At 37.8% G+C, this 27,932-nt stretch overlaps 1 protein-coding gene across 2 annotated transcripts in view; it reads left to right on the forward strand.

The window, feature by feature from the left end:
* The window catches only part of ZMPSTE24 (zinc metallopeptidase STE24), a 45,391-nt gene extending 18,058 nt beyond the window's left edge, over nt 1-27,333 (forward strand). The window contains exons 4-11 of one of the 2 annotated variants that reach the window (XM_065888311.1): nt 1,379-1,495; nt 1,872-2,024; nt 3,381-3,522; nt 8,428-8,610; nt 11,476-11,477; nt 21,882-21,986; nt 23,863-24,006; nt 26,730-27,333. In XM_065888311.1, coding sequence (XP_065744383.1) covers nt 1,379-1,495; nt 1,872-2,024; nt 3,381-3,522; nt 8,428-8,610; nt 11,476-11,477; nt 21,882-21,986; nt 23,863-24,006; nt 26,730-26,954 — 1,071 coding nt within the window. In that variant the 3' untranslated portion in view covers nt 26,955-27,333. Of the gene's footprint in view, nt 1-1,378; nt 1,496-1,871; nt 2,025-3,380; nt 3,523-8,427; nt 8,611-10,381; nt 10,384-11,475; nt 11,478-21,881; nt 21,987-23,862; nt 24,007-26,729 lie in introns of both variants that reach the window. The other variant, XM_065888301.1, reaches the window with a different exon arrangement.
* The last annotated feature ends 599 nt before the right edge of the window (nt 27,334-27,932 follow it).

The raw sequence follows: 27,932 nt of genomic DNA on the forward strand, positions 1-27,932 counted from the left end.
CGGTCCGGGACGATCCCACATGCTGCGGAGCGGCTGGGCCCGTGAGCCATGGCCACTGGGCCTGCGCGTCCGGACCCTGTGCTCCGCAACGGGAGAGGCCATGGCAGTGAGAGGCCCGCGTACCGCAAAAAAAAAAAAAAAGTTTGACATCAGACATTTCACTTTTACGAATTTATGGGGAATGAATGAAACAGGTTCATTGTAGCATTGGAATGAATGCTACATACATAATGGAAATATATGTAATGGAGCCATTAGCAATGAAGTAGATCTATATTTATTGATATAGAAAGATGTTCGTGATATGTTAAATGAGTAAAGCAGGTATTCAAACAATCTATACAATATGGTTGTATTTTTTGAAGATGGGATTCCGATTCAGTAATTTTGAGGAAGGTCCTGGAATCTACTTTTAAAAAATTTCTCATTTCCCATTTGGGGACAAATGCTGGCATAAACCACCCTGCATGTTGTAGCCAGACAAATCTCCTTTTTTCCTCTTCCCTTCTCCCTCTTCCTATGTTTAGAAACATAGTGGCTGCATCTTTACTACCAAGTCAAATATGCTTTGGTGGTGTACTCACACTTAAAAGAATTCAGTTTTACACTGAGGAGTAAGAAGGAGAGTGATGGTGTGGTGGGAGGGAGAGCGAGGGTTTTATTTGCTTCATTGCCTTCCCCTCCCTCCAAGTCCCTTCATACCAATTAGCCCTCATCCTCCACTGTCACAGGAAAAGGTATTTGTGAAGAAAAATGAGGCAGTTCTTGGCTTTTGATCTCCTAAGGACCTGTTGTTAAGGCAATTAAAGGAGTTCTAGAGGGTTATTTTCTCTCTTGAGTTTTGGCTCTGTTAAAACTTTAGCACACTCTGCCCCACCTGCCCTGGCCCAGCTTTCCTGATGCTCCATTATGTGTCTCTGCCTGGTCCCAACTAGACCCATCATCTTGTCATCTTTCACTTTTAAGGTGCTCTTTTCTTTCTCCTTGCTTTTGCAAATTGTGTGGAATTTCTCCTTGCCTCTTCTGTCCCACTAATTTATCTCTTTCTTCAGAGTAGCATTCCATTTCTCATCAGTGTTGTAAGCCTTTCTTGAATTCACCAGCATATGTGGCTGAATTTAAGTTCTTTTAACCATTTTGTCTCTATGACTTCAATTAACTTTCATATGGTGCCCGTGTAATAAAAGGAAGTGTTTTAGTGCCTCCCTGTCTTGCAAATAAACTCTGAGGGTAGCAGTGATGTTTCAGGCCCGTAGAATCAAGCACATTGCTTGAGTTACAGTAAGTACTCAGCAAATACTCGTTGATTGGTTCCCTAATATTTCATTTGAAGAATGAATTAATATTAAAAAACTGCCTCTTTTTTTCTTGTGTTTAGATCACTCAGTCCTTGGTGTTTCTGCTGTTGGCTACACTTTTCAGTGCATTGACTGGTTTGCCGTGGAGTCTTTATAATACTTTTGTGATAGAAGAAAAACATGGTTTCAATCAGCAGGTAAAATAGAGAATGCAAATGTTCTCTTTTGTGCTTTTGTCCTCTGCTGGGAATAATTAAAACATAATTTGCTATTTTAGAGCATGAATTAATCGAAAAGGAACTGAAGATATGGTAAAGATCATAGTTTAAGGTCTTGCCATAAACTCTTCTAGCACTAATGTCTAGTGTTTTTTCAGCTAATAACATTTAAATGAGTTTATTTTAAACTATAAAATGCAAGACATTGACTTATTGTCTTAGGCTACCTGTTGTCATGTAGTCTCACTGCCTTTTAATTTTTAAAATTGCTTTAATAATGTATCCTTTCTATTCACTTATTTGTTATTTTAAAAGCAGTTTCTTAGTTTCTCATTATGACCTTTTATTTTTTCAGACTTTGGGGTTCTTCATGAAAGATGCAATCAAGAAATTTATTGTGACTCAGTGCATTTTATTACCTGTGTCTTCACTTCTACTTTACATTATTAAAATTGGGGGAGACTATTTTTTTATTTATGCCTGGCTGTTCACACTAGTTGTGTCTCTGGTAAGTGAAATCTTTGTTTCGATTTTCTTTTACAAAATGTTCCTTGGTGAGATAACTGTCATTTAATCTTGATTAGCATCTAAATGGTTCTTAAGAAGCAGAAGAAATATAAATAGGTGCTCATATAAATTCCCCTTCTGTTTTCTGCTTTTAGCTATAGAAATGGGAGAGTTGACTCTGACCATAGATTTTCTTCTCCTTATACTGGCTCTTACAGATTCTAGAAGCTAGTTGTTAGTTACCTTTAATGATGCAGTTGTCAAGCAGTTTGGGGCTGTGCATTTGTGAGTTGCCACCAGAGTGATGACTAAGTTTGACAATTTGATGACTCTTGACTGAGCTTCAGTGTCTAAAAACCATGGATATTTTGGAGAGAGAATAGATGTAAGCGGGATAAGAAAAAGAAAGCATAAACGTGTCTGCTTTCTCCTGCCCTCCTTCCCCTGCCTTTCCCTTCCTCCTCTCCCCTTTGCCCTTTACCCCTTCTTCTCTGTCCCTTGCCCCCTCCTCCTGCCCCTCCCCCTCCCCCTGCCTCTTCCCTTTTCCCCCCACAGCCCTCCCTTCTTCCCTCTCTCCCTTCTCCCTCCTTTTTCCTCTCTCCGCTTCCCCATTGTCCCTTCTTCACATCTTCTTTTCCTCTTCTCTTTCCGATATTCCAAACTGCTTCACAGCACAAACACTACAACACAATCAAAATGGCCTGTTAACAGCCCCCAGAAAATACGTCCTATCAGCTCTTCAGCTGCACTGATGGTGAGGTTTCTTTTAGTCTGAATTACCATGATGCTCATTGCTTCACCTCCTGCTGGTGGGATCATGACTGGAAAATGGGTGCTAATTGGACTTACAAATATATATGTTGTATGGCAAATTGAAGTGACAGGAGAGAGAGCAGAGGAAATGCTCCTAAAATGCTTAAGGAAGTACTGTTTCAACCAGTGTGTATAGTTATGAACTGCAGGTCAGTAATATTAGCAGGCAAACCAAATAATAGCACACAGTCAAGCTCTAGTAGTTCTTTTTTTAGCAAACACTTCAAGTCTATTATGATTACCTTGAAAGACAGAATTCCAAGTTACGATGGGCTCATGAAGTGTCAGAAATCCCCAAGATAGTTCTGAATGGACCATTTGGCTTTTCAGTTATTACCATATAGAGACTATTCATTTTGATTTAATTCATCAAACAGATATTGAATGCTGTACTGGTACTATTTCGGGCTGGGAGTACCAGAGCAAATAAGATAAGGTCCCTGTTCTCAGGGCTGGGATCACATAGTTTTAATATTGAATCTGTATAGTGAGTAGTTTCCCTTTAAGGACATATTCATAGGTTGTTCTCATATTTGCGTTTCAGGTGCTTGTCACCATCTATGCTGATTACATTGCCCCTTTATTTGACAAATTCACACCTCTTCCTGAGGGAAAGCTTAAGCAAGAAATTGAAGTCATGGCAAAGAGTATTGACTTCCCTTTGACTAAGGTGTATGTTGTTCAAGGTAAGGCTCCCTGGGGTAAGAAGATTTTATTTGAGTCATTTCTTTTATTTGATTAGTTTATTCTTAAAACTTTAATAAAAGAACAAATCAGTTGGTTTGGGGTTTTTTTTGTTTGTTTGTTTTTGTTATTTAAAGATTAGGATTTTACATTTTGGCTTTTGAAGATTTATAAGAATTGATGACATAGTCCAGGGATAGAAACTGGTGGCCTGATGCCAAGTCCTGCTCTTGCCTGCAGCTATGTTTGGTTGGTTTTATTGTTTTTAATTCTGCACCAAGGCCTTTATCACTCCCTGCTATGTCATAATATTAGACTGATTTTTTCACTTCTATTACCTGCCTGGCTCCTATATGTAACTGAGTTGGACTCTTGCTTAGATTCCATTTGGCAGTGGTTTGGGGGCTCAAAAACAAAACCAATGTTATTAGCTTTGTCTCCACCAAGAAAACTTCCAGTGTTCTGCAGGACTCTGATTTCACCTGCAGATTACCCAAGATTGGTGCCACTTGGTATTTTGGATTAGTTATACTCTGCTTTTCTGATGATTGCTTTTGAAAATTAAGCTATCTATCTGTTAGCTTGTGTAAGACTACTAAAGTCTCAAGGAAACCTACAAAGATGCAAAGAAAAACTGTGTGGTACCATGACTTTCAGAATCTGTAAGTTAAAATCCACGTAAATGAATGAGTGTAGTTCTGCCTCTGCCACTTACCAGCTGTGGGATCTTGGACAAGTCACTTTGCATCTCTGGGTTTCAGTTTTGCTTCCTCTGAACTGTGGTCTGGCAAATGCTTTCTGTAAAGGGCTAGACGGTAATTATTTTAGGCTTTGCAGGTCACATGGTCTCTGTTGCAACTATTCAACTCTACCATGATAGTACAAAAGCAGCCATAGTAATACATAAAGAAACAAGCATGGCTGTTTTCTAATAAAACTTTATTTATAAAAATAAGTGGCAGGTTTGATTTGACCTGCAAGCCGTAGTTTGCCCATTCCTCCTCTAAAGTAAAAATCACCATTGAGAAGTAGCTATGGCAGATGAATGAGTAGAAACTGGGAAGTAATTGCAGGGTCCAGGAGGACAGAGATGGTCACAACTGGAAAGAATGAATTAACAGCAACGAGAAGAGTATAGAAATCTCAGGCATTTGGCAGCCAACTAAAGGCACAATTAGAACATGTCTATGGGGAAATAGTAGAAAAAGAAGCCAATTCATACTACTGCTTTGGCCTCTGAGATTACTAGTCTTTTAATAATAATAAACTAGTAGCACAATGATCAGTATAGTAGAACAATCTCTGAGGCGCTTTTACTGAAGGGGCAACCTAAGTTGCCCATCACTTATAATCAGATAACGTGAATGCTAATGCTATGACAGTAGAGGTAGTCGAGAAGATATGTGATATATACCATCAGTGCTATATGATTTTAGCTGAAGTAGTCAGGGAAGGCTTTATGGAGGGTTATAACATAAGCTGGGACTTTGTGAAAAATCAAGATTTGAGTAGGTGGAGGGTAGCATTTCAGAGGTCAGGCTGTGGAGCCAATAGGTTTGCGTTTAAATTCTAGTTCTAGCACAGATTCCCCGTGTGACTTTGGACAACTTACCTCTGCTAAACAGAAGTTACTCATCTGCAATGCATGTTTCTGTTGTTGTTAATAATGTTGTCAAAAATATTTTGAGTAAATGAATGTTGTTAATAACAGTAACAACACACATGATGGATTTGTAAATTGAAAGGAAAAACCGAGTGAAAAACCAAGAGTCTTGCTCTCAGAAAATATCAGATAGTAAGTACTGTGCAGAGAATTCAACTGATGTGAAGTGATAAAGAATGGCTGAGTAGATACTTTCGATTAGGTCATCAGACAGGACATCTCTGAGCAAATGAATTTAAGCTGAGATCTGAAGGAAGGAGCCATCCGTGCCAAGATCAATGGAGAGACCCTCCAGAGCTTTGTATCTTCAAGAAACAGAAAAAAGTCCAGTGTGGCTACCACATGGCAGGAAAGTGTTATGACATGAAATCTGAGACATAAGCAAGAGTCAGACCACATAGGCCTTTGTAAATCAGAGTAAGGAGCTTGGATTTTATTTTAAGTCTAGGGTTAAAGCTATTGAAGGTTTTAGGCAGGAAAGTGACATGGCCTAGTTTGTACTTTTTACCTATTTTACGTTGCTATATAGAGAATAGACGGTAGGAGAGGCAAGAGTAGAAGCAGCGAGAGCAGTTAGGAGGCCAGTGCTGTTCAGGAGGAGATAATGTGGCTTAGACTAGAATAGTAGTAATTGATGGAGAGAAGTGGATATACTGGGGATGTGTTTTAGAGGTAGAGTTGATGGAATTTGCCGGTAGATGACATGTAAAGGAATAAGAGAGAAAGAGACATCAAAGATAATGACCTAGATTTTTGGACTAAGCAGTTGGATAAATGGTAGGTTACTGAGATGGGAAAAAACTGGGAGAAGAGCAGGTCTGTGAGGGTTTAAGTTCTGATGGGTGTGTTATATACCTATTGAACATTGTACTAGAGTTCTACAAGCAGTAGTTAGTTGCATGCCAGCCATAGAAACCAACTATAGCTGATTTAACAGAGAAATTCCTTATTGAAACAATATTTGATAACTCACAAAGTCACCAGGAAAGTTAAGTTTACCAAACTTGGGAAGTGGACTCTCCATCGGGAGACCAGGAACACAGAATCATCCTGCAGAACCAGTCTGGGGAGGACACTGCTAGTGGCTCCTGATGTTGGAGTCAGCAGTGTGTATCCCTAACATCCCTTCCACTAGCACCTGCAGAATTCATTCCTCACTGCCCTGCTTCTTTATGTAATTAGCTAACTGTTTCAGAGTCCCCAGTGGGTGCATCTGATTGACTGAGCCAGGGCACTGGGCTAGCTGCCAGGAGTGCTTGGGGAAGCAGATAGCTAGCTTTTTAGATTTCTCAAATGAGAAGCAGTCTCTCACAAGACTTGCATGATGCAAAATTCCCTAAACTCTGCAAGGGAATTCTAATACTGGTCAGGGAAAAACTATGCTTGAGAATATAAACAACAGATAGGCACTTTAGCCATCCATGTGGAGATGTAGGCCTGTCAAATAAGCAGTTAGATATATAAATCCAGAGTTCTAGGGAGAGGTCAGGGCTAGAAATAGTGATATGGAAGTATCTGTATCTGGCATGTAGATACCTCCTTGGATGAGGGCACTTAGAGAAGAGAAGGGGGCTCAGGTCAGAGTCAGCAGAGGAGGAAGAGCCAGCAAAGGAGGCTGAAGAGGAGAGACCACTGAGGTAGGAAGAAAACCAGGAGAAGATGGTGTTTCTCTTGAGCTAGGAGAAGAAAGTGTTTCAAGGAGGGAGTGGTCAACGGTATCAAATGCTGCCAAGAAGCTGATTAAGATAAGACATCGTAAACGAAAGATGAAGAGACAGCTGGCCATGCCTTACAATCTCATAGAAGGTTTTGTTTTTCAGAGTTCCCAAATACATTACTTCATACCTCAAGTGGTACGATAAATCCATTCAGTAAACAAGCATTATTGAATAAATACTACATGCAAGGCATAGTGATACAAAAAGCTTATGGTCTAGTGCAGGGACTCTTAAAACTTTAGTGAATATAAGAATTCCCTGGAGTTTGTTTAAAGATTCCTCGGCTCCATTCTCAGATATTGGGTGTTTCTAGTATTTATGTCTAACAAGTACCCGTAGGTGATTTTGGTGTAGGCATTCTTTGGGCCACACTTTGAGATACTTAGACCAGTGGGAGATACTAAGACATTCATTTTGTTTTATTTATCTGCCTACTTCCATAGGTAACTTCAGGTAGCTTCTAAGAAATATTTTTAAATTAATTTAAAAATTAGAATCAGAGAAGATAGAAATGAGATAGAAGTATAAGATCTAGATACCCAGCTTTCCAGATCCTAAGGTCCTATATTATTGATAAAATTGGACCACATATTTGGCTCTTAACTTCCAGGCAACCAAACCAAAAAAGTCCTCTCCTCATATCATAAACAGGAAAATAAAGCTTAAAGAAATTAAGAAAGTTTCTTACATTTACACAACTAATACATGGCAGAGCCAAGATTTGAACCTAAAGTCATTCTTAACCACTAAATTCACTGCACATGCTAGAACATAAAATCTAAAGAAAATAAAGTATAGAAAATAAAGAAAATTATAAAGAAGAAGGTAAAAGTCAACCATAGTTCAGCTACTGTTAGCCACTGTTAAAAATTCAGGGGTTTTTTTTTCCAGTCTTTTTAAGATAGTTTTAATTTTTTCTGATTAAATAAGTATACTGACTTTAAAAGCCTTGCAACAGAGAAAAGTATAAGGGAGGGAACAAAAATCCATATTTCTAGAAGCCAGTGATAAACACTTCAATATTTTAATATTCTTAATAGGTTTGTGTTTCTGCTTTTCTATTTACATGTACATTTTTTCATGACAATAATGGAATTTTATATACATGAAGTTTTACATCCTTTTCAGTTATGTTGGTGAGCTTTTTCCTATCTTGTTAAAATATTTCAAAAGTATACTTTTTTTCTGGCTGCTTAAAATTCCATTTCATAGCTTTACCATAATTTAATCATTCCATGACTGTTGGATATTTAGGCTTTATTTATTTACTTATTGCTCTAAAGCTGCAATGAGCATAAATATTTGTTGTCAAGACTGCAAAGAAACAGGCGCTTTCCACTGCTGGTGGTGATTTATGTTGTATATCAACATAAATATTTATGTTGTATATCAACATAAATATTCTTCAGGTGCTAAACAATTTGAAAATGTTAATGTCCTTTCCAGTAATTCAGTTTCTAGGCGTCTCTCCAAAAAACCCCATACTTTTTAATTATTTTCCATGCTTTGAACTGTCTTTTCCTTAGGATCTAAACGCTCTTCCCACAGCAATGCTTATTTTTATGGCTTCTTCAAGAACAAGCGAATAGTTTTGTTTGACACTCTACTAGAAGAGTATTCTGTACTAAACAAAGACATCCAGGAGGAGTCTGGCATGGAACCCTGCAATGACGGAGAAGGGGACTGTGAAGAAATAAAAGCTAAAGTGAGTTCTTCTCTTCCTAAGAGACCCTGGCTTAGTTTTTATGAACAGTTCCTGTGACAACTCAAAATAACATTAATTTCTATGTAGTGAGTGTTGAATTCAGGGAGACTATCAAATAAAAACACAGTGGCCCCTTTATAACTGTGGTATTTGGGAGAGATTATCACTATCGTTACATGCTAACTACCTTGCAAGCTTTCACAGAATGTACACAAGTATAAGGTAGGAAAATTCTTATGATTTTAAGCTGTCTTTAAAACAGGGACTTTATATACAATTCCTGACATGTTTATGATTGAAGAATTCCCACAGGCAAGATAAAAAGGTGATAAACATCTCATTTTTAGCTTCATTGAGATATAGTAACTATAGGCTTTGGTAATGGAGAGACTTGAATTTGAATCCTGGTTCTGTCATTTAGTAGCTGTGCATTCTTGGGTATACTATGTAACTTGGTCAGTTTTCTTTTGTCTGTTTAACAAATACTTATGAAATGTAAACTCTGTGCTGAGATACTTTCCTTGGCACTAGGAATACAAAAATAAAGAGGCAAACCTTGCTCTTAAGGAGTTTATAGTCTAAAGGGGAGAAAGTCATACAAGCACAGTACAATATGGTAATTGCTGCATTGAAGCTGTAAATACTGGATGCAGTGAGAGCACAAGAGAAGACGTTTGTTAAATCTGACCTTTTAGTCTGAGAAAGCTTTTTCTGAATCTTCTCCTGGATGAGGTCAGCTAATGCTGATTAGCAAAATCTAAAGTATAGCAAGACTAAATGGGGAGGGGAAACACTGTTAAGAAAACAGTACATGTTTCATCAGAAACAGTCTCCAGTAGTTGTGTGTGTGATGGAATGTGCCATTGGCTTTGGTGTCATTCAGAGATGATTTGGGATCTGTGTAACTCTGGGCAAGTAACTTAAGCTCTCTAAATCTTTGATTTCTTAACGGAAAGACAATGCCATCAGGGTTTCTCATCTTGGCACTATTGACATCTTGGACCGGACAATTTTTCATCATGGGAGGCTACCTTGTACATCATAAGATGTTGAGCAGCATCTCTGGCCTCTCCCTTTAGATGCCAGTATCAATCCCTCCTTTCCCAACAACTGTGACAATGAAAAATGTCACTAGACATTGCCAGATGTCTGCGGGGTTGGGGGGTGCTGGAAGGAGGGGGCAAGATCACTCCTAGTTGAAGAACACCGGGATAAAGATGCCTACCTTTTAGGGTTGTTAAGATTAAATGAAATAATATATGTGAATAACCTTGTACTCTATGTACTTTAAGTACCAGAAAATAAGTTTTATCACTGAGCATCTGTTTTGACTCTAAAGAGATGGTCTAATAGAGTGCCTAGCCTGTTATAAATATGTAGATGGAACAAAATTCTGTGAAGGGTTAAACAGTATTGGGTGAAGGTTAACTCCTTTGATTATATTTATTTTTAAGTGGGTTTATCAGATTTCCCCGGCGGTCCGGTGGTTAAGACTCCACGCTCCAAATGCAGGGGGCACGGGTTCGATCCCTGGTTGGGGAGCTAAGACCCCACATGCCGCATGGTGGGGCCAAAAAAAAAAAAAAGGGAAACAAGTGGGTTTATCCTGTCCGGATATTGTAATAAAAGTCATTTTGGTCTGACCAAGAGTCATAGGATTTTAAGCTAGGAAGAGCTCTTAAGGTCATATTATAGACAGGAAAACTGAAGTCCAAAAAGTAACCAGGTGACAACAGTGAGGAATCATGCAAGTTCAGCAAGTCAACCTGCTGAAGAGGTATCCACATACAGGGTGGATTACTTTATAGCCAAACCTGGGTGTTAGATAGTGGTCTGCTGATTTCAGTAATGAAATAACTGACCTTTAGTATCTGTGAGAACAGTGTTCTTTGGCTTAAATCTTAGAAAAGATTAGTCTTTTGAACCATGTTGAATGGAGTTTGAGTTATTTTGTTGGCTTCTTGAAGAGTAGCTGCAAATATTTTAGCATCTATGTATAAGTTACATAGTCCTACCCTAAAGAACCTGTAGGAGAGGAGAGTAGATATGTATACAAATAGCTCATAGTTTAAGGCAGAGAGTGGTAAGCGAGTGGCTGAAATAGTGTGGCTTTTAGAAATTAAGAAATTAATGCAGATGCTAATGGTCAGACAGGTTTCTTAAAAGAGAGGATATTTGAACTAGGCAAAATTTTGACTTGGGGATGGAGCTTTTCAGGTTGAATATATGGAATGAATAAAGCTATAAAGACAACTACACAATGGCTATTCTGAGACTAATGAATAAACAGATTCTTGTAGAAGGGGATAGAAAGGTAGGCCAGGACCAGTTTGTAAAGTACTTCTTCCTGAAGACATTGAGTGGTTGTTTTCAGTGGCCTGGAAAGTTTAGATTGATTTGGGTAGAGGCCAAAGCTTGTTTTAGGAAGTTTAAAATTTGGTGGCAACATATATGATAGAGCAAAGATTAGAGGCAAGGGGGACTTCTAGGGGCCTATTGCATCAAGATAACCAAGATAAGCGTGAAATAAGGGCCTACACTAGAGTGAGAGGTGAGAATAAGTGTGGAGTCATAATAAAAGATGGATTTAAAGTACTTGGGTGATTGCTATTATGGGGAGTAAAGGAGGAAATCAAAGATTGACACAGAACGCCAGTGCATGTACCACAGGTGAGGTGATTTTAGGTAGTATATCAGTATTTGAAATTTGAATGGCTATATGTGTATTAATGTATATTAGGAAAAAGATAAAACTAGCTTATCATGATTTCATGAAAATTGTCATTTAGGATAAGGTTAAGTTTTAAAAAGTGAATTGATTTTTTAAAAGATATTAAATAATCACACAGAGAATACACAGGTGTGGCAGAAGTTTAGGAAATAGTGGTTTATTCAGCACCTGCTACTGAACGCCTACTATGTACAACACAGTGGGGGATGCAAAAATGGTTTTAAGTCTGGATCACATAGAAAGGATGAAGTGTTTCATTTTGAACAGAAGAAAACTAAAGTTATCTGAAATCCCTCCTCTTAGAGATAACTACTATTAACATTTTTATGAATATCTCCATACTGGCTATTCACATTTTATAAGATGACTAGGAAACTTACTCTCCGCAGTTTTATCCTTCAGAAGACAAATTCGATCATTGGAACAACCTGTCTCAAAAGCAGTTTAAGTAAAAGGAAAACTTTTAATATATAAAAGCTGTACTTTTATAGAAGAAAACAAGTATTTCCCCAGCAAGTGCTAGGGTCATGTCAAAGTATTCCCAGTTGATAAGTATAGTAGAGGACAAGATCCAGAGATGTGGGTTTGGCTTTTACCCACTACTTATTAGCAAGATGATCTTAAGACATTTTAACTTCTCGGTGTCCTTTATCTCTAAAATGAAGGTGTTACTTCCCATCTTGTGCAGCTTGGTGTTGTGAGGATCAAACGAATCAGCATATGAATTTTATGAAAAGTGCTATAGAAAAGTGAAAGATATGTGGTACTTATTTTTTTTGTTATTGTATGTGAAATTTGCATGGGAAGAAAAGAAAATCCAGTTTTGTCTAAGAATCTACCACCAATAAACAAGTCTCCTTTCTGCAGGAAATGTGACTCCATGCAGTTCTGAATAGCTTCCTAAACCCAGACATCAAACCAAGAGACAAGAGCCTATGTTATCTAATAGAGACCTGCTTGTTTTATAAAAGAATTAATTCATAGTTCATACTGGGAAGCAGGTAACTAGTGAAACTAGAAGCCTAAAGACTGTGTACTTTATATAAAATGATGATAATGATAGCTGCCTTGTAGTAGTGGAGATTAACAAACTAAGTAAAATATCTAATAATACAGTGTCTAGTACATAGACCCTTTAATGAGTGGGAGCTGTTATCATTATTATTAAACAAAGCAGCCTCTTTTGCTTATTATTAAACTAATAGACAAATTAGAAAACATGAATAATCCAACTAACTGTAAACATCTTACTATATATATTTCTAGTCTTTTTAAATCATCATTTTTTAAAATCATTCTCCTCGGGACTTCCCTGATGGCACAGTGGTTAGAATCTGCCTACCAATGCAGGGGACACGGGTTTGAGCCCTGGTCCGGGAAGGTCCCATGGGAAGGTCCCACATGCCATGGAGCAGCTAAGCCCATGTACCACAACTACCGAGCCTGTGCTCTAGAGCCCACGTACCACAACTACTGAAGCCTGCGCACCTAGAGCCTGTGCTCCGCAAAAAGAGAAACCACTGCAATGAGAAGCCCGCATGCTGCAACGAAGAGTAGCCCCCGCTCGCGGCAACTAGAGAAAGCCTGCACACAGCAACGAAGACCCAAAGCAGCCAAAAATAAATAAATTAGTTAATTAATAAAATAAAATCATTCTCCTCTTATTGGGTGTATGGGTTGTTTCCAGTTTTTTGCTGTTAAAACTATTCTTGCAATGAATATTTTTGTATATAAATCTTCAGTTGCACCTCTTTATTTCCCCCTTAGAATACATGTCTATTAATTGGTGCTTTGTTCGTTATTCCCTCTTGATGGCCATTCCCTGAAGGTACAGGTACACGTGTCTCTTAGCCATTTAAGAAACTAGGCTAGTTATCTCATTCTTTACTTTCTCTACCAAATGTATTCTGACGTAAATACTGATGTTTAAAAGGAAAAGAGATAATAAATGTAAATGCTATCTTGCTAGTCATTTTAATCTATCCCTCTACCCAGCCTCATTTTGAAGTGGTCATTTTCCTTAAAAATGAGGAATTGGTGAAGGAGTGGAAAAGTGGTAGAATATCTAGATTCCAGTATCTTGCTGCCTGTGTTTCCATTAGGTTGCATTTTTCTAAGGTCTATAAAACAAAATAAATTCCCTTTTTGTTTATTTTTTTTTGTACTTCACTCTTTTAAGTAGCTGGAGTTTATTTCAAGACCGTTAGCCTTCACTTTCTAGGGTATATATTGTGTAATTGTTGCGGGATAGATATGTGTCCCATAGATGAAGCTTTTTTATTATTTTGTTTATTTTTTTTAAAACAAGAATATTTTTTAAATATTTATTTTTAAATAACAACATACTTTATTTTTAATTAATTAATTAATTTTTGGCTGCACTGGGTCTTAGTTGCTGTGTGCGGGCTTTCTGTAGTTGCAGTCAGCAGTGGCTACTCTTCATTGCAGTGTGTGGGCCTCTCATTGAGGTGGCTTCTCTCGTTGGGAGCACCGGCTCTAGGCGCGTGGGCTTCAGTAGTTGTGGCTTGCGGGCTCTAGGGCACAGGCTCAGTAGTTGTGGCGCAGGGGCTTAGTTGCTCTGCGGCATGTGGGATCTTCCCAGACCAGGGCTCGAACCCGTGTCCCTGCATTGATAGGCGGATTCTTAACCACTGAGCCACCAGGGAAGTCCCGAAAAATATTTACTTTTTAATTTTTTTATTTTGGCTGCTCCAGGTCTTAGTTGCGTCATGCGGGCTTCTTAGTTGCGGCCTGCAAACTCTTAGTTGTGGCATGCGTGTGGCATCCAGTTCCCTGACCAAGGACTGAACCTGGGCCTGCTGCACTGGGAGCATGGAGTCTTATCCACTGCACTACCAGGGAAGTCCCTGATGTGGACCATTTTTTAAAAATCTTTATTGAATTTGTTACAATATTGCTTCTGTTTTATGTTTTGGTTAAGTGTACAGTTCAGTGGGTTTTAGTATATAATGTGCAACCATCACCATATCACATTCATCCTTTTACTTTTAACCTTACAGTTTTTATATTTTAGATGTCTCATGCATAGATAGACTTTGTTGTTATGGTTGCTTTTAAATCCAATCTAACACTCACTATCTTTTTTTTTGACAAGCTTTATTTATTCATGTATATTGTGATTACTGATATATTTGGAATTATTTTTACCATATTATTTTATGCCTTTTTTCCCCTCTCTCCTTTTCATATCACCCCCACCTCCACCCCAAACATATACACACACATCCTCCTCTTGCTTTATTTTTAGAACTTATTGAAGGTTTTTAAAAAATGATATTTGGGTTGTCATTAAGGTTTCAAGGTTCATATATGACTATTCTTTTAATGGTTGCTGTTAAAAATAAATCATGCCCATATAACCTAAAATCTTAACATATACAGTATCTTCACTGCTTCCTGAACAATCCAGGAACCTTAAATAAACACTTTGATCTAATTATACCCCCTTCATATTATATTTTAGTTTTATCTTGTCTATTTTTTACCCCTAAAATTAGCATTATTATTATTTTATACAGTCATTATTTAAGTTTACCTATGTGCTTACCTGTGTCTTTGCTTACCATTCCATATTCATCTCACACCTTCCTTTTAGAAATTAGTTTGCTTCTTCCAGAGTATATGCTTTAGAAATTTCTTTGGAAAGTTGTTTTTGTTTTATTTATTTATTTATTTATTTATTTACTTACTTACTTATTGGCTGCGTTAGGTCTTCGTTGCTGCGCGCGGGCTTTCTCTAGCTGCGGCGAGCGGGGGCTGCTCTCCATTGTGGTGTGTGGCCTTCTCATTGCAGTGGCTTCTCTTGTTGTGGAGCACAGGCTCTAGGTACTTGGGCTTCAGTAGTTGTGGCTCACAGGTCCTAGAGCGCGGGCTCAGTAGTTGTGACGCACTGGCTTAGTTGCTCCGCGGCATGTGGGATCTTCCCCGACCAGGGCTTGAACCCATGTCCCCTGCATTGAAGGGCAGATTCTTAACCACTGTGCCACCAGGGAAGTTGTCCCTGTTTTTGTTTTTATATCACTCTCATTCTAGATATCAATTCAAGATTGACAGCTATTTATCCTAGCATCCTAATATTTGTTTATCTATTTTTTTCTATTCTGTTCTGATTTCCTTTGTTCCTGTTGAAAAAGTCAGCTCTGTGAGAATTCCCTGGTGGTCCAGTGCTTAGGACTCTGTGCTTCCCCTGCAGGGGCCATGGGTTCGATCCCTGGTCAGGGAACTAAGATCCTGCCTGCAGCATGGCCCAAAAAAAAAAAAAAAAAAATTCTTCTCTGAGCTTACTGTCTTTTTTTTTTTTTTAGTTCTTTCTGGTTATTCTTAAGATTTCTCTTTGATTTTCGTGTTGTGAAAGTATGGACTTCTTTATCCCAGTCCTGTTTGGGATATACTGTGGTTCCTAAATCTAAGGACTCATGTCTTTCCTGAAGTTTAAAAAATTCTTTGCCATTATCTAAAGTATTCCTTCTTTCCCGTTCTCCCTAGTCTGTCTTTCTGGAATTCCAATTAGATGAATGTTATACCGTCTCATTCTGTCTCCCATGGGTGCTAACCACTCTTCTATATTTGTCTCTTGGAGCTTCATTCTGTAATTTTTCAGCTCTACACTCCAGTTCATGGATTCTTCCTTTAGCTATATTTAATCTGTTCTTTAACCAGTCCATTGTGTTTTAAAGTTCTAATTGGTTCTTTTTCAAATCAGTCATTTCTGGTAGTCTCTTATTCCTTCCTCATGTTTTTAGTTCCCTTGTTTGTATAAAACATGCTTCTTTTTATTCTGTATCTGATAATTCCAGTATCTGAAGTCTTAAGGAGCTAATGTAGCTAGCTCCATATTGTTTCTACTAACTCTTACTCATTGTGGCTTGTTTTCTGAAGTATTTGGTAATTTTTATTGGGAGTTCATAATAGGTCAATGATCTTAATCTTCAGGAATCTTGAAGCGTCCGAGTTTAGGGTACATTCCTCAATAGAGGATTTGTATTTGCGTCTATCAGTTGGCCCCAGTGCTACCAAGCCAGAAGCACCTTAATGTCTCATCTTGGGGTTTCTGGACCATGCAGATAATGGTTTTGAATTTGAATGGAGACTTTTCTTCTTTTTCCACTTTAGATGAGCTTGACACAGTTGGACTACTTCACCAGCATTTTTTTTTTTTTTTCTGGCTCACTCTTTGACTCAGGGTATACCCCTTCATGGGATTATGCAAGGGATGTTAATTTCAACTCCTCACCTCTGGCTTTTTCTTACTTTAAAATAAACTAAACTGTATGTTTAAAGATATTTGTTTTACCTTATTAAGCAGTTTTTTTTTAAAGATGTTGGGGATAGGAGTTTATTAATTAATTAATTTATGTTTGCTGTGTTGCGTCTTCGTTTCTGTGCAAGGGCTTTCTCTAGTTGTGGCAAGCGGGAGCCACTCTTCATCGCTGTTATTAAGCATTTTTAGATGTTTTTCAGAGTATGTGTGTGTTGGTGAGTGAATGTGGGTATGCACATGTGAGAGTGTGTGTATAAGATTAAATTGTTCATTGTGTCTTGGCACTATTTAAATTTAATCTGCAAAGTTTATAAACAGTGAGAATTTTATTTGGCTTTGTAAACATTATATTTTATCATTCATATGACCACCTACCATTTAGGTTTAGTTATTTTATTTAATTTATTTATTTTTATGCGGCGTGCAGGAACTTAGTTCCCAGACCAGGGATCGAACCTGTGCCCCCTGCAGTGGAAGCATGGAGTCCTAACCACTGGACCACCAGGGAATTCCCTATGTTTAGTTATTTTAAAACCAGTACTATAATAATATGCAAATGATTACATATCTGTTGACTAAAAAATTGTTTATTTGATAAATGTTGAATAATTTACTTTTATATTTATAGCTGTGTGAAAGTTGAAAGCACAGGTCTCTGGCATCAGACTACTTGGCTTCACATCCCAGGTTTTCTATTTATTGGCTGTGTGGCCATAGGAAAATTAGTTAATTTCTCTCTACCTAGATTTTCTCATCTTTATTTTTTTAATTAATTTTTATTGATTAATTGCTTTACAATGTTGTGTTAGCCGCCACTGCACAAGAAAATGAATCAGCCATACACATACAGATATCCCCTCCCTTTTGGACCTCCCCCCCATTTAGGTTACCACAGTGCATTAGATAGAGTTCCCTATGCTATACAGTATGTTCCCATCAGTTGTCTAGATTTTCTCATCTTTAAAAGTGTACTTATTTAAGGATTTTCTCATCTTTAAAAGTGTACTTATCTAATATGGTGATTATGATGTATAAATGAGTTATAATACAGTATTTAGCACAGAGGACCTGGTACATAGTCACTGTTTAATAAATGTTAGCAACTTTGTTGTTACTTTTTTAATCTTTCCTGGCCTATTCTTCATATGTGTTGAAGGAAAAACAAAATGTATGCATGTGTATGTATATATTTTTGTGTGTATGTGTGTGTGTGTGTATTTACATATATATTTGTAATGTTGGTTTGAGAGGCTATCATAAAGTTAGGGAAGCAGAACTCCAATAAATTTTAACATTAACTTTTACTTTATTAAAGTAACACAAACATACTGTTTAGAAGTTCAGAGTACAAAAAAAGCATATAATAAAATATAGCAGTTTCATGTTTCTCGCTTCTCTGTGCTGCTCACGTGCTGCCAGGGCCCTTTCCCCACAGACTGCAACTCTTTTAGCTTCTTCTGACATTTACACATATCATTTTTCTATATTGTATGTGTACTATTATTTATTGACCCTATCTCTTTTTTTTTTTTTTTTTCTGCACCGCACTGCATGTGACATCTTAGTTTCCCCAGCCAGGGATCCACCCCACGCCCCCTGCAGTGGAAGCGCAGAGTCTTAACCACTGGGCCACCAGCGAAGTCCCTGACACTATTATCTCTTGACTTTCACTTATGGTAGATGAGGATTTAGCTCTTGTCCTAACATCCGCTCTGCTCCTCCCTTCCCTCAATTCTTCCAATATAGTCCTGTTACAGTTCTTGGTTTAATCAGTATCAAAACATTTTTGTAAACATTATTGTAAAACAGTGTTGTACCTATTCACTGCTGAGCATGCCTTACCTTTTTTCCCTCTTGCTTAATAATTGTTTTTTTTTTAAGTGTGCTTAGTTTTCCTTTTATCTTTTTGCTAATTCTTCTCACAACTTCTGCTGTCTTTCAGTATAATTTCCTACAAGTTTAATTGCATCATTAACCTTATTAGTTTTAGTCCCCCTCATCCCTGTCACACCCCAAAAAAGATCTCTATTTTCTTTCTTTGGGGTGGTTTCTCTGAAGCCCTGCTCTTCAGCTCTCATACTGGACTTCCCTTGTGCTCATCCTTGATTCCATGTTGATTTGCTGTGTTCTCTTGATAGTGTACATCTTCTACTAGTTTCATCAGGTTAAAAAGATGGTATAGTGACTGAGAGTGTGATCATGGCAGCCCTTAACAGATTTTCTTTCGAGTCACACTGTTCAAATCTGGATGGGTTACCCTCTCTAGCTGGTGTATAGATGTCATTCTGGGGTTGCCCTTTACCATTAGAGATTTCCTTCACTTCTCTCCTACATTGGGTCTCCTGTGTTCTGTATTCTATGACTTTTTGTTCCTTAATTTACTCCTTCATTTTGGTAAAGAACATCCTCAATCCAGTACCTTCCTGAGAAAGACTGCATAGTAAAGTTTTTGAGTCCTGGCATCAAAATGCCTTCACTTTTCTGTCACATTCTTTTCTGTCACTTTGGGGTTTAGATTTCTAGATTGGAAATACTTTTTCTTCAAGATTGTGAAGGCATTTTTCCATCGTCTTTTTTTTTTAATTGCTTTATTTTTATTTTTAAAAATTAATTAATTTTTTGGCCATGCCACACAGCTTGTGGGATCTCAGTTCCCCTACCAGGGATAGAACTTGGGCTGCAACAGTGAAAGCCCGGAATCCTAACCATTAGGCCACCAGGGAACTCTCTCCATCATCTTCTTGAATTCAACATTGCTGGTGAGGTGTCTGAAATCATTCAGTTTACTTATCCTTAGTATGTTACCTTAATTTTTACGCTTCTAGAAAATTGTTGGATCCTTTCTCTGTGTTCTGAGATTTCACATGCCTTGGTGTGAGCCATTTTTTTAAATTGAAGTATAGTTGATTTGCAATATTATATTAGTTTCAAATGGACAACATAGTGGGTCTGTTTTTACCCATTGTGCTGGGTATGCATTGGGTCCTTTTAATTTGGAAGTTGAGGTTCTTTGGTACTAGGAAACTTTCTGGAATTGTTTTGTTGATGATTTTCTCCTCTCCATTTTTTTTCTCTCTTCAGAGTTCCTATTATTTGAATGTTGGCTTCCTTATATTGAACTTTCTTAGCTTTTCTCTCCTGCTTTTCCATTTCTTTATTCTATTTTCTGGGAGATTCCATCATCTCCCAACCTTTTTCTTTTTAAAATAAATTTATTTATTTATTTTTGGCTGCATTGGGTCTTCCTTGCTGTGCGTGGGCTTCTCATTGTGGTGGCTTCTCTTGCTGCGGAGCACGGGCTCTAGGCGTGTGGGCTTCAGTAGTTGTGGCTCGCGGGCTCTAGAGTGTAGGTTCATTAGTTGTGGCGCACAGGCTTAGTTGCTCCACAGCATGTGAAATCTTCCCAGACTAGGGCTCGAATCCGTGTCCCTTGCATTGGCAGGCGGATTCTTAACCACTGTGCCGCCAGGGTAGTCCTTCCAATCATTCTATTAAGCTTTAATTTCCAAGATTTACTTTTCTCTGAATTTCCCATTTTTACAGTATCCTCTGTTTTTCCGCAAATATAATATCTTATCTCTGAATTTTCTCCTTCTATAATTTCTGTTTCTTCCATACTGCATTTTTTTCTGTATCTGGTCTTCCATCTTAACAGCTTACTTACCTTGTATACCTGATAATAATCCTTGTTCGTGTACTCCTTAGTAAAGGAATGGGACTGAAAACCTGATTGGAATCTCTGAGCCTGTAGATAAGGCTTATCAACTTTGAGCTTCACTGTAGCTTGGCTTGGATGTGCTTGTAGTTGAGAAATACCTGCTGTTAGTATCTTCAGGTCTTTCCTGGTAGAATGGTCAGTTCCCAGGGAGTACTCTTCTAATCTTTTGCCTGGTGGGTAGTTATCTGGGAGCCAGGTATGGGGAGAGGACTAGTTTGGGAGAGGGAATTCTCAGTGTTCAGTTTGCCATACCATTAGGTAAGCAAATACATGGTCTGTTGCTAGTGTATGCAGGCCCTCAACTATGTCGAACTCCCAGTTGAAGTGTCCTATTCTTTTGCCCTATCCAGGGAGAATGAGCTTTCAGGCTTTTGCCAGAGCGAGGAGGAGCACTTGCCTTTTGGTGTGGAGTTGGAGAAGAAATCTGGAGCTTTAACCATTTCTCACACAGCTCTCAATTCTTATTTCAGCCACCACCTCCTGTTCCCCAGTTCCAGAATTACCTGGTACTGTTAGTTCTCGAGCCCTTTAAAGACTCTCAGTGTTAATCAGTGTTCTCAGCCAGTGTAAATCAGGCTGGTTCTCTTTTCTCCACTGCTAGCTTATGATGTAACTTCCTTTGGCCTGCCTAGTCTATTATCATTTGTCTGTCTGCTTTCCTGCTTCCAAAATGTTGTTGCTCTTGCCACCTCACCTGTTTTCCCTATCCTTGTGGGTTTATATCTTTAAAAAAACAACTCTTGATTGTAGTTTTACTGGAGTTTTTAGAAGGAATAAAATTAGATGTGAATGTTCCCTCTGCCATCTTAGCTTGGAAGTCTCAGTTTTTTAAATAGCATTTCCTGGTGTTTTTGGAGGTCATAAGTGACATGTCCTTATTAGCAGATAATTTGGAAAATAGGAAAGATATGAAATAAACATCACTGTAATTCTGCCATATAGAAAAACTATTGTTGACATTTCGATATACTTTCAGTCTGTTTTCTATATTTGTGTATTTTTACATACACATTTGCGTTTTTTCATAATTGGAATCATACTATATATTTTTAGTTTTGTTTCCTGCTTTCTTCATCTAATGAACCATTTTCCCATGTCAGAACACAATCTTTGAAAACATCTAGTGGATATTCACCTAGTGGATGTATAACATAAATGTTATTTGGCACCATCATGAGCAGTTTCCCATGTTGCAACGTAATCTTTGAAAGCAAAATTTCTAATGGGTTTATAATATTGCTGTCACATGACTGTCGTGATTTATTTAACTATTGTCCTATTGATAAAGATTTATATTTTTTCTAATCTAAAGTAGACTCGTGAAGTCAGAATACGTCTGTCTTGTTCATGATTCTGTGTTCAAGCTTAACCCGGTGTTTAATGTGGAGTGGTTCAGGGAATGTTTTGTTAAGTGAATGAACAGTTCTGCACAAAAGTCCGATTGTTTTCTTAAGTTAGAATCTAAGAAGGGCTCTTTCTGGGTTAAAAGGTATAAACTTTTTGAAGTTTGTTGATAATTTATTTTCAATTTGTTCTTCGATTCAGAATAAGAAACAAGGATGTAAAAATGAGGAAGTACTTGCTGTGCTAGGCCATGAACTGGGGCACTGGAAGTTGGGACACACAGTCAAAAATATCATTATTAGCCAGGTAAGTTTGGAGTGACAATTCTCTTTTTATGACAGGATAGTCAAATTATAAATATAGCAGGCATGAGAGTTCATATAGTAGAGAGGTTAATACAGACTCCGTAGCCAGGCTTCACATCACGGCTCCCTGACTTACTACCTGTGTGACCTCAGGCAAGTTCCTGAGCCTCTCTCTGCCTCCATTCCCTTATTGAGTGATGATATCTCATAGGACTGATGTAAGAACTAAATGAGTTAATATACGTAAAGACTTTGGAGTAGCACCTGGAATATGGTAAGTACTATAGAAGTATTTATTGTTGTTATCATCATTGTCATCGTCACCACCTCCTGAGTCGCTCAGCTAAGGAGCTGTGAAGATCAAAAGGAGTGAGCCCAGATAACTTGGGTATTAAAACACTTTATTATTATTTTTTTTTTTTGCGGTACGCGGACCTCTCACTGTTGTGGCCTCTCCCGTTGCGGGGCACAGGCTCCGGACGCGGACGCGCAGGCTCAGCGGCCATGGCTCACAGGCCCAGCCGCTCCGCGGCATGTGGGATCTTCCCGGACCGGGGCACGAGCCCGTGTCCCCTGCATTGGCAGGCGAACTCTCAACCACTGCGCCACCAGGGAAGCCCTAAAATACTTTTTAAAGAACATTTTTTCTCTTTTAAAAAAGTCATTATAGGGGCTTCCCTGGAGTGGCTGGGCCCGTGAGCCATGGCTGCTGAGCCTGCGCGTCTGGAGCCTGTGCTCCGCAACGGGAGAAGCCACAATAGTGAGAGGCCCGCGTACTGAAAAAAAAAAAAGTCATTATATACCCATAGAAAAAAAAATTGGAAGAGGTAGTAAATATAAAGAAGATAATAATTTCTGTAATATTCCTTTTCTGGGTATTAATACCACTAAACCAACAGAGTGACCACAGTTTTAAGGCTCTAAGTGAAGTAGCACTGTGTTTTGTTGACTGGTTCTGAGCATATATGGCCTCAAGTGAGACTTAAATGGGTCTTTGTACCTTTCTAAAAGGCCAGCGGGTTCTGGGTGATGGATTATATGGGAAGACTTGTGTACCCCTGTACGTACCTTCCTGTTGCCTTACATCTATAGGTATAAAAATGAATTCCTTGGCTGGAAGCTATGTTGTACAGATACATGGCAGTGAGTAAGACATTAAATAAGTCCAAATCCAAGTTTAATGTAAGTTATTCAGTTTAATAAGGAAAATCACTGCTGCTTTCATGAAGGAAAGGGTCCAATAGAATCAGCCTACCATGAGGGTGGTGGGCTGGTCCCTGAGGTACCTCATCAGGGCCAGGGTTGATTGCCTCTTCTGAAAAATTGGACACTCAGCAAGGGCCAGTGGGGGGATGTCTGTGTTGTTGATTAATGCATTGACTCCATCCCTATCACCATGGCCACTCTGTTCATGAGCCCTTGACCAAGTCCTACAGTGGATAAGGAAAGAACCTGGCTAACATCCACAGAGCAGGTATCTTCTCCACCTGATCATTGAGAGGGCCCCCTCTACCATGGAACGCTTTTGGTGAACATTCACGTTAGACCTAAGTATTATCATACTCTGGGCTAATTTTGGAAGTTTTACCACATACCCCTTTCCAGATCTTCTTGTTAGCCATCCACTAGTTTGTTCCAAGGCCCTAATCATCCAGCTAAATCATTATTTGTCCACTAACAATGAATTAGTATATATATCCTCAACTCAGGCCCTCTCTCCTTCTAGAATAAAAGTAAAACTATAAAACTACCTAAATAACATTTTCTGTGATTACACTAACATCATTCTTAAAATCACATTATGATGTCTTGTTCTACTGATCCCACAGTGAAATCAGCTTAGAAATAACTTAGAAATTTTGTATCCTTCTTTCTAGATGAATTCTTTCCTTTGTTTTTTCTTGTTTGCTGTATTAATTGGTCGAAAGGAGCTTTTTGTTGCATTTGGTTTTTATGACAGCCAACCCACTCTAATTGGACTATTGATCATCTTCCAGTTTATTTTTTCACCTTACAATGAGGTAACGTATACTCTTTAAAATTATCTCACATATGCCCTTGTCTATTTCAAATCTAGAACCTTTAGGGTAGTGAAAAAACAAAACAAAGCTATAGTTTTAACAAGCAGATGAAACAAAGTTTTAGTCCCTTGATTTACTAGCTAGTATAAGAAAGTAGCAGAAAAACCCAATCCCAAATAATAAGTGCTTGCATACTGTTAGGGGAAAAAAAAAAGTGGAGAATTAGACTTTAGTGGTGAAAACCTTGATATAACAGGTACCTAGAGACTTGGTAGATGGAGATTAACTATTGGAATGCTATGTCCTAGACCACATATTCACCAGTGCTTGGGTGAAAACCTTCTGTGTGTGAAGGGACAAAGCAAATAATAATTGAGTATAAGTATGACTGGATAAGGGAGGCTGTATGACAGTGTTCCTCTGATTGTATTCCCTGACCACCTGATTCATAATAGCCTTAGCATCCCACCCCAGACCCTCTGAATCAGAATTGGGTGTTTTATGATAGGTGTAGTTTAAGAACCACTCAGTAGGGGGACTCCGTATATGTGATAAGACATAGATTAATGAGACTGTATATGAATAAATCCAGTGATGGCAACATGTCCTGATACTAATTGATTAGACTTCCACATTAAGCCAAGAAATAGTATCGGGGATCTCGAGATGTCTCCATTCAGAAGAATTCTTTCTTGGGACAACTTGTAGAGTTAAGGTTTTAACTTTCTCCATAAAAGGTGGGGGTGGGCTGGGGTGTAAGGCACCAGCAAAGAAAAATGGAGAGGAATAGATCATGTTTGTATAGCGTTGTCCTCAGAATCTACATTCATTTTCCAGAGAACTGAGATTTATTATCTTTAAACTCTAAATGTTTTAATTTTTTATTTTACATTTTGCTGAGAATATAAAATGCTGTATACAGACTGTTACTTCTTAAAGAGGTCATAGAACACCTTATAGTGGTAATTGTCATTTCTGTCTTCAGTCACAATTCAGGAATGCCTTAAGGACACTGAGCTATGTATATGAAATGCCCCAGACTGCTTTGCTCTTTAAGCAGTTATGCTGTTTGTTTGTTTATTTATTTGTTTAACTAATTTTCTTATCTCTTTGCTCACTATCATGCTGATAATCCTTGCTAATATCAGTGTAACTTTCTGTTATGGTCATTATCTGTTTATAATTTTCTTCTTCAACCAATCATAGACTGGGAAATCAGATAAACTCATTAAGTAAAAGTTACTAGATTCTGACTGAATATAAGTGTTCTCTTATAAGGAAGGCACCAGTAACATTAGTGGTTCTCCTTTGGGCATCTAATTTGGCCTATCAGTTTTTGTCTTTGTCTCCTTATATTGAGTAGTTGAGTTCACTTCAAAAAATGTCTAAGTAAATGTGGGGTATTAGAGTAATTTGAAATGTGAGATATTAGCAACTGTTTTAAAAACGTTGGTGAGCCCAGGAGATTCATTTCAAAAAGACTAAATATTTAAACAGAAAATCTTATGTTTAATGTCAGCATTTAAGAGGTCATTATAGGAAAGACATATTTTCCCAGAAAATGGGGAAATTGCCCCATCAAGAAGAGCTTGGAAACCTACAGCAGAGTAGGTAGATATAGGTTAGTATCTGCTTATGTTTCTATTTATGTCTTACAGTGAGATTCAAGGAACAGTTAGCCTGGGACACTTGAAATCAGGAGATAGATAGATAGATACTAGTTAATGATTCTGTCCCAAAAAGTACATTCAAGATGTGGAAAGAAATTTCAGGTAGAATTCAGATATTAACTTTGAACATATCTAAGAAGGTATCAGGAACTCCCAGACTTTATGTTGAAACTCTATATCTACTAGTGGCAATAAGAGGTACAGAGGAGAGACTTTTTAAACTTTTTTTTTTTTTATTGCTGACATATTTTAAGGTAAGAAATAGACATCATGTCATTCAACCTGTAATACTTCAATATGCAAATAAATTACTTTTCCCTCAAAATTTATATTTTCGGATGAAATTTGTCCTCTTCATAGTTGTCACCTTCAGGGACTGAACATTTATTCTGATGAAGCTACCATAGCTCAGAACACTTTAGAAAATTCTATTTTGAGATTGTCATTAGTGGCTATAATATATATATGTGTGTGTGTGTGTGTGTACACACACATATATATATTAGAATGTTCTCATTTAAAGGTGGATAAGTGAGCAAGAATTTTTTTAAAAAAGAAAGAGTCTGAATATAAATCACCCCATCTTACCTGTATCTGAGGAAGGTAGTGTCCATGGGCTTTGGAATCATCAAGAATTTCAGCACTGCCACCTTCTAGCAGTGTGACTACAAGAAAGTTATCTCACCTCTCTGAGATACACCTTCCTCATCCGTAAAACAGGAGTAAGAGTAATTACCTTGTAGGATTGTTGGAGAATATGTAAAGTGTCAATTCAGTGCCCAGCACATGGCAGGTTCTCAAATGTTAGTATTTCTTTGTTAAGACTGACATTCCTTTGGACATATATCTGTTTCTGGTCTGTTGGCTTGGGGGGAAAAGGCTCAATTTTTAATAATTCCCCCACCCTAGGTCCCCTAAATATGAGTGATCTTTCTTTTGGCCTGCTGTTTCTCTTATCCTGAGCCAAACTTCCTCTACAGTTTTGGCTCATGAAACCTTTAGTGACAACAAAGAGGGGAGCAGTGGTTTAAACACTTTTATTTACTTTTTCAGGTTCTTTCTTTTTGCCTAACAGTCCTAAGCCGCAGATTTGAATTTCAAGCTGATGCATTTGCCAAGAAACTTGGGAAGGCTAAAGACTTATATTCTGCTTTAATCAAACTAAACAAAGATAACTTGGGTTTCCCTGTTTCTGACTGGTTGTTCTCTATGTGGCATTATTCTCATCCTCCACTACTAGAGAGACTCCAGGCTTTGAAAAATTCAAAACAAGACTGAGTTGCCCAGGGTCTGCAGCTGAAGACGTTTCTGATTATTCTTGTCCTGGCAGCATGTTCTGGCTCTTGATGTTTTTAAACTTTTTTTTTTTTTAAGAAAAATTATTAAGTATGGAAAAGCCAAGATTTAAATACATTTAATATCTCATTTCAAAAATGATTTTAATAATCCATTTCTTAAAGAAAACACTGGATGAAATTTTGAGGCTTCATGTTTTTAAAGGCTTAGTTTTATCTTTAAAATCTAGTTTACCGTCACCTTGTAAAATTACTTGAGAAAATACACAACTTGTTTTATTTACATGCTTATATGGAACCTGCATATAAGGCATTTGGGGGCATATGTTTAAAAGGGAACACACCTCTGAATCCTCTCTGTAAGGCAGAAACAGTGGTCCTGAGTCACTGTGCTCATACCTAAGTTGAGACTTATTTTTACTTTCATGCTGTTATGATTTAAGCTGGCCAATCAATGTTTTAAATAAGGAAGAAAGCTAATAATTGGTAAGGCTGATGTTTTGTAAATGGAAGTAGTTAGAAATATGCTCTCTCCTGTTCTATCAAATTTCTCTGTTCCCTCTCTTGCTATAATACACTGATCAGGAGTTTCTAATAATGCTTTGAAATTAGGAATTATGTACAGAATGTTTTAAATCACTGGGTTTTGTTTTTGTTTTTAAGAAAGTCTTTTTCTTTCCACCTGGTGGGTATGATCCCATTAGGGGTAAACGAGTATTTTTCTAAACATTCAGCTTTTTCTCACTCATACTCTTGTATTCAATAAATAGTGCATCCTTTTACTTAGCAAAAATTGCCATGTTGAACAGGCTTTGCTATTTTAAAAGTGGGAGAATGTGGAAAGAAGAAGAAATGACATTTTAAGAGATGTAAGATTGAAATACTGATGATTCTCTTATGATGTTACAGGGAAAAAATATAATTTTCTATCTCTTTCAAGGACAGAAGAGTTTTCATTTTT

Source organism: Phocoena phocoena, chromosome 1 (assembly GCF_963924675.1).
Source record: "Phocoena phocoena chromosome 1, mPhoPho1.1, whole genome shotgun sequence".
In the NCBI taxonomy this organism is placed as follows: Eukaryota; Metazoa; Chordata; class Mammalia; order Artiodactyla; family Phocoenidae; genus Phocoena; species Phocoena phocoena.